At 44.5% G+C, this 15,830-nt stretch overlaps 1 protein-coding gene across 3 annotated transcripts in view; it reads right to left on the bottom strand.

The window, feature by feature from the left end:
* Window positions 1-15,830, bottom strand: part of PDE8A (phosphodiesterase 8A) — a 391,617-nt gene that overhangs the window by 244,599 nt on the left and 131,188 nt on the right. Inside the window, exon 1 of one of the 3 annotated variants that reach the window (XM_088472831.1) lies at window positions 9,521-10,795. The exons of 1 other annotated variant lie outside the window; for it this stretch is intronic. In XM_088472831.1, coding sequence (XP_088328957.1) covers window positions 9,521-9,775 — 255 coding nt within the window. In that variant the 5' untranslated portion in view covers window positions 9,776-10,795. Of the gene's footprint in view, window positions 1-9,520; window positions 10,796-15,830 lie in introns of those variants that run through there. One more of the 3 variants, XM_088472832.1, reaches the window with a different exon arrangement.

Genomic DNA, 15,830 nt, shown 5'->3' with positions numbered 1-15,830 from the left:
AGGGCCCCCATACACGGTGCGATTTGCACCTTGCGATGAGGTGGCCAACATATCGGGCAGTCCCTACACACGGAGCGATCACCCGATATGCCGGCTCCCCCCTCCCCCTCCCGCATAGCGCTGCATGGGATGATACATCGCTCCCCCAGATCAACTGAACATGCAGAAAGATCTGGAGGAGCGATGTATGATCCCACGGAAGCACGCACTGGCCCAGATCATAACCACACACGGAACGATATAGCAGCAATATCGTTGCAATCCGTTGGATCGGCTGCTATATCGCACCATATATTGGGGCCTTTAGGTGTATTTGTAAAAAAAAATAGGACCCAAACCAAGGCTTCAGTCAATGATACATTCTATAATTATAAAAGCAATAACTGTTCAAGACATCATACTTTTAGATACTAAAAAAACGGACATATAAAGCCACGATCATGTGGCCATTATGGGTGGATAGTGGTTGCCACAAAAAAATGTAATTTTAAATGGACAACATCTTAAAAGCATTTAGGGTTTTCAAACCATTTCAGTCAGGTTGACATGTTCTCAAACACAAAGGGTAGCCTGGGCAAAGGCCTAACTTTCTGAGATAAGTTCCAATCAAATTCTTCCAAAGCATTTAACTCTGTGACTTCTGTTTTGCTGCAGAGGTTAACACACAGGACCTGGTTCAGACCCGCTCGCTAGGATGCATTCGCTCGTAGCTGGCTGATGTTCGCATTCTGCGCGTGCATATGCATCGCAGTGCGCATGCGCGAACCAGTGCGAAAGATCGGGAAGCATTCGCTCGCTGCGCATAGACAGCCCAGCAGAGTGAGTGACAGGAGAAGCCGTTTGTGGATGGTGACAGGGGCAGGCCATTAGAAAAGGGGGAGTGGAGGTGCGAACGCAGGCGTGCCCGAGTGTCTTAACGCCGTTCCAGAGGTGTGCTTAATTAAGACGGAGCGTCTTAATACACGTCACCTGGATGTATTTCACATTGAAGTGATCACTGAGCTTGCGGAAGGGTATAGTCAACCTCAAGCGCTGCGATCTTATCCGTTGGTCCACGATGTACCAATGGTTTCATGCACTTCCTGGAGATGATGTGCGCAAGTGGGCATCTTAAGACAGGCTGGGGGGCATCTATAGACACAAAGTGATCACACGCCAAGACATAGTGGGCGTGCTTATGCTTTGCTGTGCGATCGCCTGCCTTGCTGGGTGTGTGCCAGATTTGCATACGCTGGGTGCGAGCGAACGCATATAGTGAGCGGGTCTGAATAAGCTCCACAGTCCAAGAACCCACTGCTTAAACCAAAACTAAGCATTTTTAGATATACAAATTATATACAAATTATAGAATGATCTCACCACAGACAATAATGACTAGTGAGCTATCCTAAACCATTCTAAAATCCATCCGCTTTAATATTTCCAGGGATCGACCAGATTATGTGATTGCTGACAACAATCAAAACAGGGTTAGGCACTTTCCGCGATGGTTAAGGTTAGGCACCAGGAGGGAGGGTTAGGGTTAGGCACTTACCGTGGAGTTAGGGTTAGGCACTAGAATGGACGGTTAGGGTCAGGCACCTACACCGACAGTTAGGGTTAGGCACAAGGAGGGAGGGTTAGGCACTAGAATGGACGGTTAGGGTCAGGCACGGAATCGGTATGATTCCCGGCAGCGCCTGGCCGACCACAGCAGAGTTCCTGGCAGCGGAAGCCCGACAGCGCTGGAAATCCCGATTGTCGATAGGTAAGTATTCTCTAACCTAACCTAACCCCCTAACCCTCCTTAGTGGTGCCTAACCCTAATCCCCCTCTAAGCGCCTAACCCTAACTCCCCCCTTCCCCGCTGCATAAACCTAAGTCCCCCGGGGGGGTGCCTAACCCTAAGTCCTCCCCGGGGGTGCCTAACCCTAACCCTCCCTCCCCCTAACCTAACCCTAACCCTCCCGGGGGGGTGCCTAACCCCAAGTCCCCCCCGGGTGCCCTAAACCTAACCCTCTCCCCTGTGGCTGTCCGCTCGCGGCACCCGGCAACCCTTTGATTGGGATGCCGGGCGCCTACATCTAGACGCCCGGCATTTCATCCCTCACCGGGATATGACAGTCGGGAAACCGCCTGCCGTTATTAAGGCAGCCGGCTTCCCGATTGTATAGCGTAAGGCACATACTCCAACAGTTAGGGTTAGGCACCAGGAGGGAGGGTTAGGGTGATGATTAGGGCTAAAAAAATTAAATAAATTTTGTGTCGACCATTTTTGTGTGGACGATTTCCATGTCGACCTTTTGACCTTGTCGACCATTTGTACCTGCCGACCTTCTTACAAGTCATCCTTTAGTGTTTCAACCTTTTGTCCCAGTCGATCTACTGACTGTCTAACATCTGGTGTCTATCTAGAAACTGTGAACCTTTTTACTGTCTATCTGTTAATCTACACCCATCCATTATACTTAAGAGTATACACTGAACTGAGGACTTAGCATCACTAAAGGAAGACCCACTTCCCATCAGCTATCACTACCTGGGACTTCAGCAGTTCTGGATATACTTCCATGGATACCTGAAGCCAACACTTTTCCAGTCTGATAGCCTAAAGCAGTTAGAATCTAAACACTGCTAACACTGTCTATGGAGTTTGTGTGAGCAGACTGAGCAGCAATAGCATACGAGTGAAGGGGGATCCTTCTCACCACCCAATAAAAATAAAACAAGGACAAGTTAAGGGGAAAAAAACAGAATTCTACATGAAGATCAGGGGCAGTTGTCATTCAACTTTTTTCTTCCTCAAATTGTTTTCCAAATTATTAAATTTAGGTCTAAACTTCATTGTACAATGATAATCCTAGTTACAAAATGCTTTAATATTAATGCACTGAACTAACTTTTTCTCTCACTTAATAAACTGGTATAATTTTTGTCTAATCTGTTATCTCTGAAGATCTGAGCTGTTGCTGTTATGACATTTGGCCTACTTGGATAACTATTCCTTAGCAACAAATTGGGCAAAAAATAAGTTAAGCCAGTGATCCTGCAACAGGATCAATGCCTAATTTGGAAACTAACGTACAGTAGGTGTGGAGTAGGTGTTAGCATGTCATCTACAATCATCTTCTAACTGGACTTTCCAACGTGCCTCCAAATTATACAATCTATTTCAATCGTATTATTACTGTGCATGACAGTACATCATATGGGGCCAACCACGCTATGGTACAAGGCAAATTTCCTGATATCATATTGGAGCATGTGTGTGCATCATTAGGTTTTATATTGCCATTTGGCCCAAAATTTGAGAAATTGGGAGCAGGCAAGCAAAAGAGAGCATTTGCCCAACGCAACAAATTCTTCCACATTCAATGGTCATTGTATGCTAAGAGAAAAATAATAATCCTAGGGGAAAAGCTGTGGGGCAGAAAACTTAAAATATTTATTTATGGTATTTTTCCTAACACATACAATATTGCTGAATTTTAATTCTTACTTTTTATTATACTGCATATACACCATATAGGCCTAAGTGTAACATACTCCTATATACAAGTTCAGCACCTGTGATTAAACAGCCAGAGTGAAGTCACAACAGACAAAAGTCCATTTGTACCGACACATATTCTACTACATCAAATAACAATAATGTCAACTAAAGTGCAGCTTGTATTGCTTTAAATGCTATATATCTGTTTTTATTACTATTACATCTCTTACTGCATACTTGCGACTTATCATTAAGCATGTATTTATTTATTTTTCTTATGTTTCTCTTTAAGTAAATCTGCAGACATGAAGTTGTGTGCATTCGAACTCACAAAGTATTGAGGGATTTGTGATTATCTCACATTCCATGCACCGGGAAGACATTTTGTTGTGGAACAAGTGAAGGCCAAGGAGACAAAACAGTTGATAACATAATTCGGAAAATAGTGCTGAGTACATACGTTCAATGAATGTCTCACCATGTTAGTTTGATAATATTGTTGAAACATTGGGGTCTATTTAGCAATACTCACTATATTGGCTCAAATACTTTCGGTCAATATTGTGATGATTATTACCAATTTGTCCTTACTTTTCCATGCTATGCCACTCAATTAGTCCACACCTGGCCCCGGTGCCTGAATATAGATTATAAATGCACAACTCCAAAGGAATAAACGGCACTCCAGAGGCACAATTCAATGATGCAAAAAGACATAGTGTACTTCCATTTGTCAACGTTTCAGAGCGACAGCCCTTTCGTCAGGACACCTGTCTTGAAGTGTGTCCTGACGCTATGTCTTTTTGCATCATTGAATTTTGCCTCTGGAGTGCCGTTTATTTCTTTGGAGTTGTATATATATACCGTATGATGTATGTGTGTATATATATATATATATATTTATTATTATCCTTTACATACAGTAGTATATAGAACTAATAAGTGAACAAGAAACAAGTAACTTACAGTACATTACAGTGCAGGTAAAGGACACGATTTATGTACATTGCTGCAATAACGAATAAACACTCACAATAAGCAGCAGGGAGTTGGCAGTCACGTGTTAGATGCCCTTATGGGGAGTAAAGAGTCGAAGAAAATGTAAAGAGAAGCACATGAGGGAAGAGGTCCCTGCTCATGAGAGCTTACATTCTAAAGGGGAGGGGCAGACAGACAGGGAGAGGATTTGGTGAGGGCATTGTAGGTGAGTGTAAGATCCTTGAATTGGCATCTGAGGGGGAAGGGGAGCCAGTGTAGGGCATGAAGGAGAGAGGAAACAGATGTAGAACGTCTGGTGAGGAAGATGAGCCGAGCAGCAGCATTGAGAACTGATTGTAGTGGAGAGAGGTGAGAGACTGGAGAAGTTTCCAGTAGTCCAATCTGGAGATGACCAGTGAGTGGATGAGGGTTTTAGTGGCGAACTGTGTGAGGAAGGGTCTAATCATGGAGATATTTTTTAGGTGGAAACGGCAGGACTGCGAGAGGTGCTGAATGTGTGGGTTAACTGAGAGGGAAGAGTCTAGGATAACTCCAAGACAGCGCACTTTGGGGCTAGAGGCGATAGTTGTGCCATCAATAGATAATGAAATTGTGGGAAGTGAGGTAGTGGAAGAGGGTGGAAAGATGATCAGCTCAGTCTTAGACATGTTAAGTTTAAGAAATCGATGGGACATCCATGAAGAGACAGCAGAGAGACAGTTGGAGATACGGGTAAGGAGCGAGGGGGAGAACTCAGGGGTGAAAAAGTAAATTTGAGTATCATCAGCATAGAGATGATATTGGAGGTCAAATGAGTTTATGACTTCACCTAAAGAGGATGTATTTAGGGAGAAAAGGAGAGGTCCAAGAACAGAACCTTGGGGAACTCCTACTGTTAGTGGAAGTGGGGGGGAGAGCAGTCATGAGAGGACACAGCGAAGGTAGGAGGTAAGCCAGGAGAGGGCAGTGCTATGTAAACCAAGAGAGTGAAGGATTTGCAGGAGGAGAGGGTGGTCTACAGTGTCAGATGCAGCAGAGAGGTCAAGGAGAATGAGTAGAGAGTAGTGGCCCTTGGGTTTGGCAATAAAGAGGTCATTGCTGACTTTCGTGAGGGCAGTTTCAGTGGAGTGTAGAGAACGGAAGCCAGATTGAAATGAGTCAAGGAGGGAGTGGGAGGAAAGGAAGGTGGTAAGGAGGTTGTAAACATTACGCTCAAGGAGTTTGGAAGCAAAAGGGAGAAGAGAGATCGGTCGTTAATTGGAAAGTATGTTAGGATCAATAGCCTTGGATATATATATATATATATATATATATATCCAAGGCTATTTTTCTGGAAAAATAGGTTCAGAACTGTGGGTGGAGCTACTGGGGGTAGAGCTATAGAAAAACAATTATATATACTGTGTATATATAACATAACATGTTATGTTGTCCTGAGGAAGGGGTGAACTCACCTCGAAACGTCGACTATTAAATCCCTCTGGTGAGGGTATTGGATTTATGTAGACTCTGAGTGCCGCCTGACTTTTGTTATTACTATATATATATGTATATATATATATATAGCCCTTTCCTGCGCTTGTCTGCCTTGAATTCATATTGTTCCCTCCCCTACACGCTCCTCCATCTCCCGTATGGAGTTTTCACAGAGGAGCATGTGGGGGCCGGAGCAATATGAATTCAAGGCTGACAAGCGGCGGGAAAGGGCTATATATAGATATATATATTATTTTATAAACATAAAAGATAAGCAAGAAATCAACATTTTAGGCTCTGACAATAAAACATGTGTGCACATGAAATATGAGTTTGCATAGCCTAACTAGCTTAATTTAGCAATGTCATAGTGTATAACACAGGGCCGTAACTAGGGTAGTGCGCCCAGTGCCCTGGCACAGGGCACCGCAAGGCAGGGGGCGCTATTTGGGCCTGTGAATTTTCCAGTTTATTATCATTCTCACTTGTAGCTTCCTCTTTTTTTATCCCCAGCATCTCTTGGCCTCCCCTATCTCTTCCCTGGCCCTTCACCATGAGGCCATGGCCCTTTTTCAGGTCCACTATCTTATGTCCCTATTTAAAAAATGGGGGGAGGGGCGCCAATGCTCTCGCTGGCACAGGGCACCAAAAAGTCTAGTTACAGCTCTGGTATAACATATCAGAAGACTTGTAGTGTGAAGGTAACAACATAACCCTATTACACTATGACATAAAATCGTACCAATCTCTGTAATGGGCCAATGAAATTATTAAGACCTGGTTCTCAAACTAAATAACACCCAAAGTTTCTAGCCACTATAAACATAATGAATGCATTTATAAATAGACCCTTTCTTTGCTTCATGAAGAGCACAGAGGGCCTCACTTTTACAAGCAGAGGTCAGGGACTTGTTACATGGAATTTCACTCATTGGAAGTTTATGAATTATATTGCACAGCTAATGCCATTCCTTGCTAAGCAAAGAAAAGTAACTCAAAATAAGCTTTTTCTTGGTGATTGTACTGTATATGTAGGTGGTCTAGTCAAAAGACCAGAATGAAAACATATTTTAAAACTTCAGGATCGCATATACAGATATAGAGCCACTGCCAACTTTCTTCACAGGTAAATAGTTTGTTCAACTACACAGGTTTTTATGTTTAGAAGGGAAAATTAGTTACAATTTCAAGAAACATGAAAAAATTGCTGGCAAACCGTTTACATAATGGGGTGAAATGGACTAATTTGGGTTAAGGTGTCCTTTAGTAAGGTAGGTAAAAATAAACAGCAGCACAATCAGACACTTTAACCATTTACTAAAATATGGTCAAAATATGGGCAAAAAGTAGCAAAATCTTATGTAAATATCAGTGATTTGATAGTAAAATGAAAACTGCTCTAACTTTGTCTGGAACTTAAAAGAAGAGATATAAATAAAGTTGAAAAGATGAATCTGCATGGCAGGTTTTCCAGGTGGGAGGGCATAAATCTCTTAGGACGGCTCAATTTCAATTTCTTCCATGGCACCCAAAAATTCTGCAAATTGTACACAGGATATTTCCCAGCATCCATTTTAACTCCAAAAATTGACAAGCTTTATGGATCTGCACTCAAGCACACAACATTTTGTGACGTTCTGTATGCTTAGCCAACTAGCCAACAACTGTGGTTAAAATAAATTACTAACAAAAAAAGGTTGATCACATGTGTGCAATCATACAAGACAACGAAAAAGTTAGCTATGAAACTACTCTCTGACCTGTTACCGGAGGAAACAAATATTGCAGCAGCTGTTACAAGAATGAATAATTTGGTTGTAAATAAAAATATGTTAATTCAAGGACTATTTTAATTAAATAGTTGTTTTTAATTACACCTTGTAAAGCCCAGTCATACTTCACAATAGTTAGTAGATTCATCCATCTGAAAGCAGGTATACCAGTGTAATTACTGTATTCGGCACACAACATGCACTATTAAAATCAACAAACCTAATAGTCAACAGTGACTAAAAGTCCAGTGGGAAGAAAAACAAAAAAAACAATAATCTCAGGTAAAATTTGTTATCAACTGAAAAAAATTAACTGGACAGAGATTATACAAACTAGTACTGTCACAATGACATTCACTTTATGTATCACTAGCTGTCATAAATCATCTAATTATACTGGAAAATAACACTCCAGTATAAACGGGGCAAGATTATGGTGAGTAATTCGGTAAGTAATACTGATTGATTTATTTTTTAACTGGCTACTAAAGTGGATTATTATTATTTTAAAACATAACAAAATTATACAAAGGCAACATGTGTATCCCTGCTTCCTGCTGAAAAAAAAGTTTTGTTCAGTATGAGTTATGATTAGAAGTGCATGGTACATTTACTGTAGCAGAACAAGAACATAACTCAGGAGTAGCATGATCTGGGCCTAAATCAGATTCACTTCACAAACCCCATACATAACTCCAAGTAGGTACACAGAAGGTACATAGGACCAAATCCATAATGTGTTATTTAATATTACAAGTGAAACTTTACTGTACATCCACAAAAAAAATATATATATATTTTCCAGGTTTCCACATTAGGTATAAAAAACTTTTGTATGTTCCTCCATATTTTTTTTTTTTTTCATTTTGATTTAAATTCTGTGCTTTCTTTTTAATGTATAATTACTATTTGTTTAGAGTTTTCTTTTTTTCGTAAAGCTTTAGCTAAATCCATAGGGCTCGGCGGCACGTTTCAACAGCAATGGAGGCAATAGGCATTCTACCTACTATGAAGCTTGGCTATCTATAGTGTGCACTGATTCTCACTATTAGTTTATGTTGTGGGATGTCATTTTCAGAGTGGACACAGACATCCCGCTTCACCAGAACACAGTATGAAAGAGACAGTCTGCATGGAGTATATTTTGCAAATTCCCTGGCTCCCTATCCATCTAACAGGTTGACAGCTTCCAACAAGCAGCTTTTCTTTCCAATGTTAAATATTTCATTCAGCAATTAGTGACCAGTGCCAGAAAATACCTATACAAATATCAATATTTGCCTGCTGATGTTTAACACTGACACAAATGTAAGCCATATAAAATAACCGGCCATGTACCACAGTCAAGGACAGAAAGAGATAGGCCCTGTACTCATTGCAAAACCCAGATAACTGGATGTTTTATTTTTTCTATTTATTTATTTTTTTGACAGGTTTCGGAGTAGCCCTGTTCTTTCTTAATGAAAACACCCCATGGGTAAACAATGGCCATGAATGTGACTCTCATTAACAGAAACTAGTGAGATGAATTACCTGAGTGACTGACACATAAGGAAGCACAGAGAGTGTATCAGACTCTAAAAGGGACATTTAGAAGGTAGAATTAAATGGGCCCCTTGGGAAGGACCCTGATCAAGGGTAAATGGGAATGAGATGGTTGGGATCATGAATGATTTACTCTGCCATACCAAGGTGACCAGTTACGCAACACATATAGTAATTTGTCAGAATTGTAACCCTTATTTTGCTGGAAAGGCCTACACTGCAAAGGTTGTGGTGGGGGGTGAGGGGGATAGATGTTGATTTCCCATCCTGCTGTTACCTTCACACTGGATCTGCTGGTGTGTACCTCTGCCTCCATGCTCTGGCTGTTCTCCCTCCTGCCTTTCTTAGAGGAATTAGCCCTCACCTTATAAGTGGATGTGTTAGAGGATTTAATGAATAATCCAGGGACTGAGTTGCCTTGCTGCTGAGACAGTGCGTTGGTCTGATGGGGAGAGTTGGAGTCGTCAGACTCTTTGCCACTGTGATACACCACCCTGCTGTCAGAGATGTGGATGCTTGGAGCACAGCCCATGCTTTGATGCCTCCTGAGCCAAGTCCGAACCACTGGGTGCCCTCCTCAGTCCTCGCTGCCGGTCAGTGCGAGCGGCGACGCGTCGTGTCCTGCAGCCGGCGATGCGCTGCGGCCGCCCTCCCGCATGTCCCTCTGCACAGCCCCAGACCGCAGGGACCAGTGATAGGAAGCGAGTCTCCTGCTCTCAGGGGCCGCTCCTCCCGCACTAACCCCCGAATGATGGGGACATCGGGATCCCTGATTGGACTCCTCCTGCTGCTACACCCGGCCGGACGTCTTCTCTGTGCAGCGGCGGCATCAGCATGGCAGCATCGCACCCGCCGGGGCTCCGTGCATGTGTGAGGCAGGGATGCTGCTTTGCCCAATGCGACCGGTGGTGCCTTATCCTTCCCCGGCTACTACAGCAAGCTGCACATCAGGACTGTTCCTGGGGCTCATGGGTGAGTGGCTCGGATGATGGGGGTTACTCAAGGCGGCACAGGTCTGCCCCCTCCGCGGCTACAAAATCTTGGTGGGGACCCTGGGGCTCCTCCTCATCACCCAGCAGCAGCAGCGGAGGAGGAGGAGGAGATGGTGGAAGAAGAGTCTTATTTACATCTGCACACTCCGCTCTTCTTGGCAGCAGGAAGATTCCCCCTCTCCGCCCCCTGAAGACCGCAGGGAAAGACCCGCAGCCTGATCCGGACACACATACCCCGCTGCTGCCGTCGCTGCTAGCCCCACAGGGCCACCATGGGAGCGCAGAGAGCCGCAGTCCCAGCAGCAGGTGTTGGGGTGTCACAGGCCGGCAGAGGTGGGCGCACACCTGTGAGCTTGGGGCTGTCCCCAATTACTGCAAAGGGCGATCTTATAGCTGGGATGACGGGCTATGTGCAGTCACTGCCAGTACACACTGCTCTGCATTACCTCCCTGCCTGCAGCTGCTACAGTATGTATCAGTGCTGCTGCTATATGTATGAATGCAGCGCTCTCCCCTCTGCCTCCTGCGCTGCCCTCCTCCTCCTCCTCCTGCCTGTACCCAGCGCTGCTCTCCCCGTGCACCACCTCACCGCCGCCGCCGTGACAGCGGCACAGCCAATAAGCGCCTGACCTCCAGCCTTTATTGACGTCAATGTAAATGAGCTGGGTGAGAACCAATCAGCAGCGCCGACCGCCGGTATGGGCGTGGCCCGGGCACGGAGGGGAGTTTGAAAGGTTCCTGGTGGCCCCGTACCGCTTGCTCTTGTCTCTGCATCACTATACAGGTACAGAGAGAAGCACCGCAGCCCATTCATCGTCCTGAGGATGGGGTGGGCGGAGTTACCTCAGCTCGTAACCCAGCATTAAAATATAGAGCCAGCCACGGTGCTGCAGCAGTTCTGCTGTTCTCCGGTTTCTGCACAGGGAGAAATGCAAACATGGATTTAAAAAAATGAATTTTCAGAAACGATTGTACAGAAAGCCACGCAGATGTAGGAGCTATAAACATTATTATATTTATAAATTGCATTCAGTTACAGACTCAGTTTATGATTGTCATTTCAGGAACGGGCAGTAGGATTACTGTGTGCCTAATATATACTACTGTACTCGATATTAGATATGAGGCTGTACTCTATATTACCGGTGATCACTTTAATTATGTTCTAATTGATTTATTAATATATTTCTTCCTTAAGTGATACAATGTACAATGTATCACTATCAATTGCTTGATGCCGGCTGTTGCACTTTGTATACACTGTCATCCTGTTCATTGGACAGAGATGAGCCTCTGGGAAAGAGTCAGAGGTGTGTGCTAGTCTAGCCCGTACGGCTTCTGTTGACAAAGCGCGACTGCGTCTAAATGCTAATGCCGCAGCCAATGGGATTTGTACATAAATGTCCATTGCCGTAGTGCGCAATTGAACGCACCACCTGCCGCACACCGCTCGCATCATCGAACATTGCACCAGCCTTATGGAGGTGCCAAATCTCTGTCTAAACATGGCCTGCCGAAATCAGTGCAACTGCGGAAACAGACATGCTAGTAAAATCATAATGCCAGGGATCACCAGTAGTACAGCATAGAGGGGCCTGATTTAGAGGTGCACGCAATGTTGATGTCACACGCAAGCGGACAATGCGCCTGATTCCACTATTGCGACATGCAGACCTGCTGCAAAAATATGCTAATGTCTGCAATCGCAAAGCCAGCATAGAGACGCACCCACTACCGCTTTTGCACATCCGTAATACCTTGCAGTCCCACGTATACATCAGGAACATCAGTAACATTACAACAGGTCTGACCTTACTCAGAATCGCTAACCTCATCGCACGCAGTGAGTACTCATACTGGGTATGCCGTAGCAGTGGCTAATTTATGCACACTCATGCAACGGCGTTCAAACAGACAGGCACGCCTGCGTTTCTTCTACCAATCCCCCGTCACCACCCCCAAACGCTGCCGTCCTGTCTCTTGATCTGCGATGGCTTTGAGTCTGCATAGGTGATCGCAGTGCTATCGTAATGCCAACTCACGCACTGGCACTGCGGTGCATACGCATGCGCAGTATGCACCATTGGCCAATCTGCATACGCTGTTGCAGTTGCGATCCGTGATGAATCAGGCCCAATGTTTTCAGTCTGCCCATGTGTCCAAGTCGCATAATACTTGCACAAAAATTAGATATAATTCATTCATACAGGGGCAGAACTATGCGAGGCAATGGAGGCGCCTGCCGCCGGGCTCCAGCACTGAAGGGGCACCTCCTCCATTGCCCACAATATATTCACCCCACTTAGGGCTGTAGTGCATCGGTACGGCTACCCAATACATGGCACCTCTTCCTAGCACCTGAGAAGCCACTATATATAAAAACATTTTAAGATATAGTGATCATCCATAACATTAAAACCACCTGCCTGATATTGCGTAAGTCCCTCTCGTGCCTCCGGAACAGCTGTGACCCATCGAGGCATGGACTCCACAAGATCTCTGAAGGTGTCCCGTGGTATCTGGCACCAAGACATTAGCAGCAGATCCTTTAAGTCCTGTAAGTTGAAATTATGGCCTCCATGGCTCAGACTTCTTTTTCCAGCACATCCCACAGATGCTCAATCCGATTGAGATCTGGGGAATTTGGAGGCCAAGTCTACACCTTGATCACTTTATCATGTTCCTCAGACCATTCCTGAACAATTTGTGCAGTGTGGCAGGGTGCATTATCCTGCTTAAAGATGCTGCTGTCATCGGGGAATAACGTTTCCATGAAGAGGTGTAGCCATTGCCAGTGGAGGCTCTAGAGGTTGGGCTACAGAGCCGTCCAAAATTAAAATATGGGAGTCACACCAACTGCCAAACCCTAATGCTGCCAAACATCGCCGTCCAGGACTCGCTGGCAGTTGGTGTGGCAGTTGGACTGCGCTGCAGCCCCACCTCTGGTCATCGCCGTAACAGGGCTAACTAGTGCCCTGTGCCAGCCACACCCACTGAGCATGTGACATCATGAGGAAGGGGCAGAACCGCCAGCACCTGTAAGAACAGCACGTCCTGGAGCATCCTCAAGATGCTCCAGGAGACTGTGGACCTCATTCAGAGTCGGTCGTTACGGCCGCTCGGTCGTACGCCACCGATGTTCGCTAAACTGCGCATGCGTAAAATTCGTAATGCGTGCGCGCAAACTAGCTATTACGATCAGAAATTGCTCTCTCCTTGAACACAGCTAGGTCGTTAGCTTGAGTGACAGGATGAGGCATTTGTGGGTGGTAACAGGGGAAGGTGCTTGTGAACGGGGGAGTGGAGATCCGAATGTAGGCGTGCCTGACTATGCAAACGGCGTTTTATGGGAGTGCATAATTAACTAAGTAGTGTCATGGCAGATGTGACATGGGAGGTTTTTACTTTTGGCCATCTCTTCCTCAGGTAAATTACGCGCCAGGCCATCCACATGTTGTAAGAGAAAACATGATTCATCAGACTAGGCCACCTTCTTCCATGGTCCAATTCTGATGCTCATGTGGCCATTGTAGGTGCTTTTGGCGGTGGACAGGGGCCAGCATGAGCACTCTAACCGGTCTGCGGCTACACAGCAAGCTGAGATGCACTGAGGGTTCTGACACCTTCCTATCATATAATGCAAAATAGAAGGGGGAAATGGGAAGGAGAGGTTGCACAGGAGCTTGAAATTCACTAATAGTATATGTATATATCTAGGGAGATATATAATGCCTGGATTAGGTGATATATGTCTGTATGATCACACCTCTTTCTATAATGTGTGGGGAATACAAGAGCAAATTGATAAAGTTATAAAGGAAAAAGAGAAAAGAATGCACTACAGTTGGGGTACACTCCTGGAATAGTAGTTAAATATAACTTTAAATAGAATAGTATAAAAACGTAAAGCACTATCTTAGCTAGGAACACAAAGGTATGAATACCCACTGAATTCTACATGAGAAATAACAAAATTAAATAAATACAAAAATGAATGAAAGACAAGAAAATATCACCAGAATCTGTATCTGTGTTGTGGATGAGGGGAATGCAAGGGATATGTGTATAAACAGTGACAGTAAATAAAAAAAACCTTTAGTATACTAATCAAAAATCAATTGTACCGCATGGTGTATTTACTAACATACTGTATAAAAGAACTGTCAGTTGTACCATATTCTAACACCAGGGATTGGTCAATTGTCATATGGTGTTTTATATAAGAATTGGAGGTTGTATCACATTACCCAAAGGCGAAATGCATTGAGTGGATGAATTCTGTGTCTACCGCACTGTACACCACAATTGGTACAAGCTCGTGTCCTTCTATAGGGATTTCATGAAGAAGACAGAAGGATTTGAGCAAGCCTACATCCACAGAAGATATGTAGTTAGTTCTCCAATATGTTTGGAACAACCTCCCTGCTGAGTTCCTTTAAAAACTGTGTGCAAGTGTACGTAGAAGAATTGATGCTGTTTTGGAGGCAAAGGGTGGTCACACCAAAAATTGATTTGATTTAGATATCTCTTCTTTTCATTCACTTTGCATTTTGTTAATTGATAACAATAAACTATTAACACTTCTATTTTTTAAAGCATTCTTACTTTGCAGCATTTTCTCCACACCTGGTTAAAACTTTTGCACAGTACTGAATGTATGTGTACACACACATACACATATATATATATACTGTATATTTTCCAGTGAGCAGGTCAATGTACAATCAAGAAGTTAATGCAACTCCAAACTTAAAATGCTTCACATGGATCCCTGTGATTGCTGATTGGGTTGGACAATAATAATATTAGTGAACAACAACAATGATGGCATGTAGGCATTAATAGCTCAATAAACATATTTTCTAAGAGCCATAATATATTTCAAATAACAAAAACCCAAATAGCGTCCATGTTTTATTTTAACAGTTTCAAAACCTAAAGGACACTGCACCATTGTGGGGCCCTACATATCTTCTCCAGTAGCCTAATCAACGTCACTCTAGCTCCCATTTGCATCTGTATTCTGTACCTTTTCCCACATACACAGTTCCTTGCACATTCGCACATAAACATCTGGCATACAACTTAATGCCAGGACACATAGCCTAGCTCTGCCCCCCGAGACAGTGGCGTAACTACTGCCCCCGCAGCCCCCACGGTGGCTTGGAGGCGCCGGGTAGCTTGGGGGTGAGGGGGGCAGTGGTTACGCCACTGCAACTGTGAGCGCTGGCCTCTGAAATGAACGGAGGCTAAGGAAGCCTCCGATCACTTCAGAGGCCAGCGTTCCCAGTAATGCAGACGTCACCTGCGCGGCCGCGTCTGCTGGATCTGTTTAGATCCAGTCAGCGCGGCAGCGGGAGAGACAACGCGGATGACAGCGCGCAAAGTCAGGTAAGTGAGGGAGGGGGGGGAGGGGAGGGAGAGAGTTTTGGGGAGGCCACAACTACAGGAGAGGCCACAACTACAGTGGGCACTACTAAAAGGGGCACAACTACAGAGGGCACTTCTAGAAGGGGCACAACTACCGAGGGCACTACTAGAAGGGGCACAACTACAGGGGGCACTACTAAAAGAGGCACTACTAGAAGGGGCACA

This window comes from Taudactylus pleione, unplaced genomic scaffold, assembly GCF_031769625.1.
Source record: "Taudactylus pleione unplaced genomic scaffold, aTauple2 ptg000129l, whole genome shotgun sequence".
NCBI classification, from domain to species: domain Eukaryota; kingdom Metazoa; phylum Chordata; class Amphibia; order Anura; family Myobatrachidae; genus Taudactylus; species Taudactylus pleione.
This window is presented reverse-complemented; position numbering and strand designations above follow the sequence as displayed.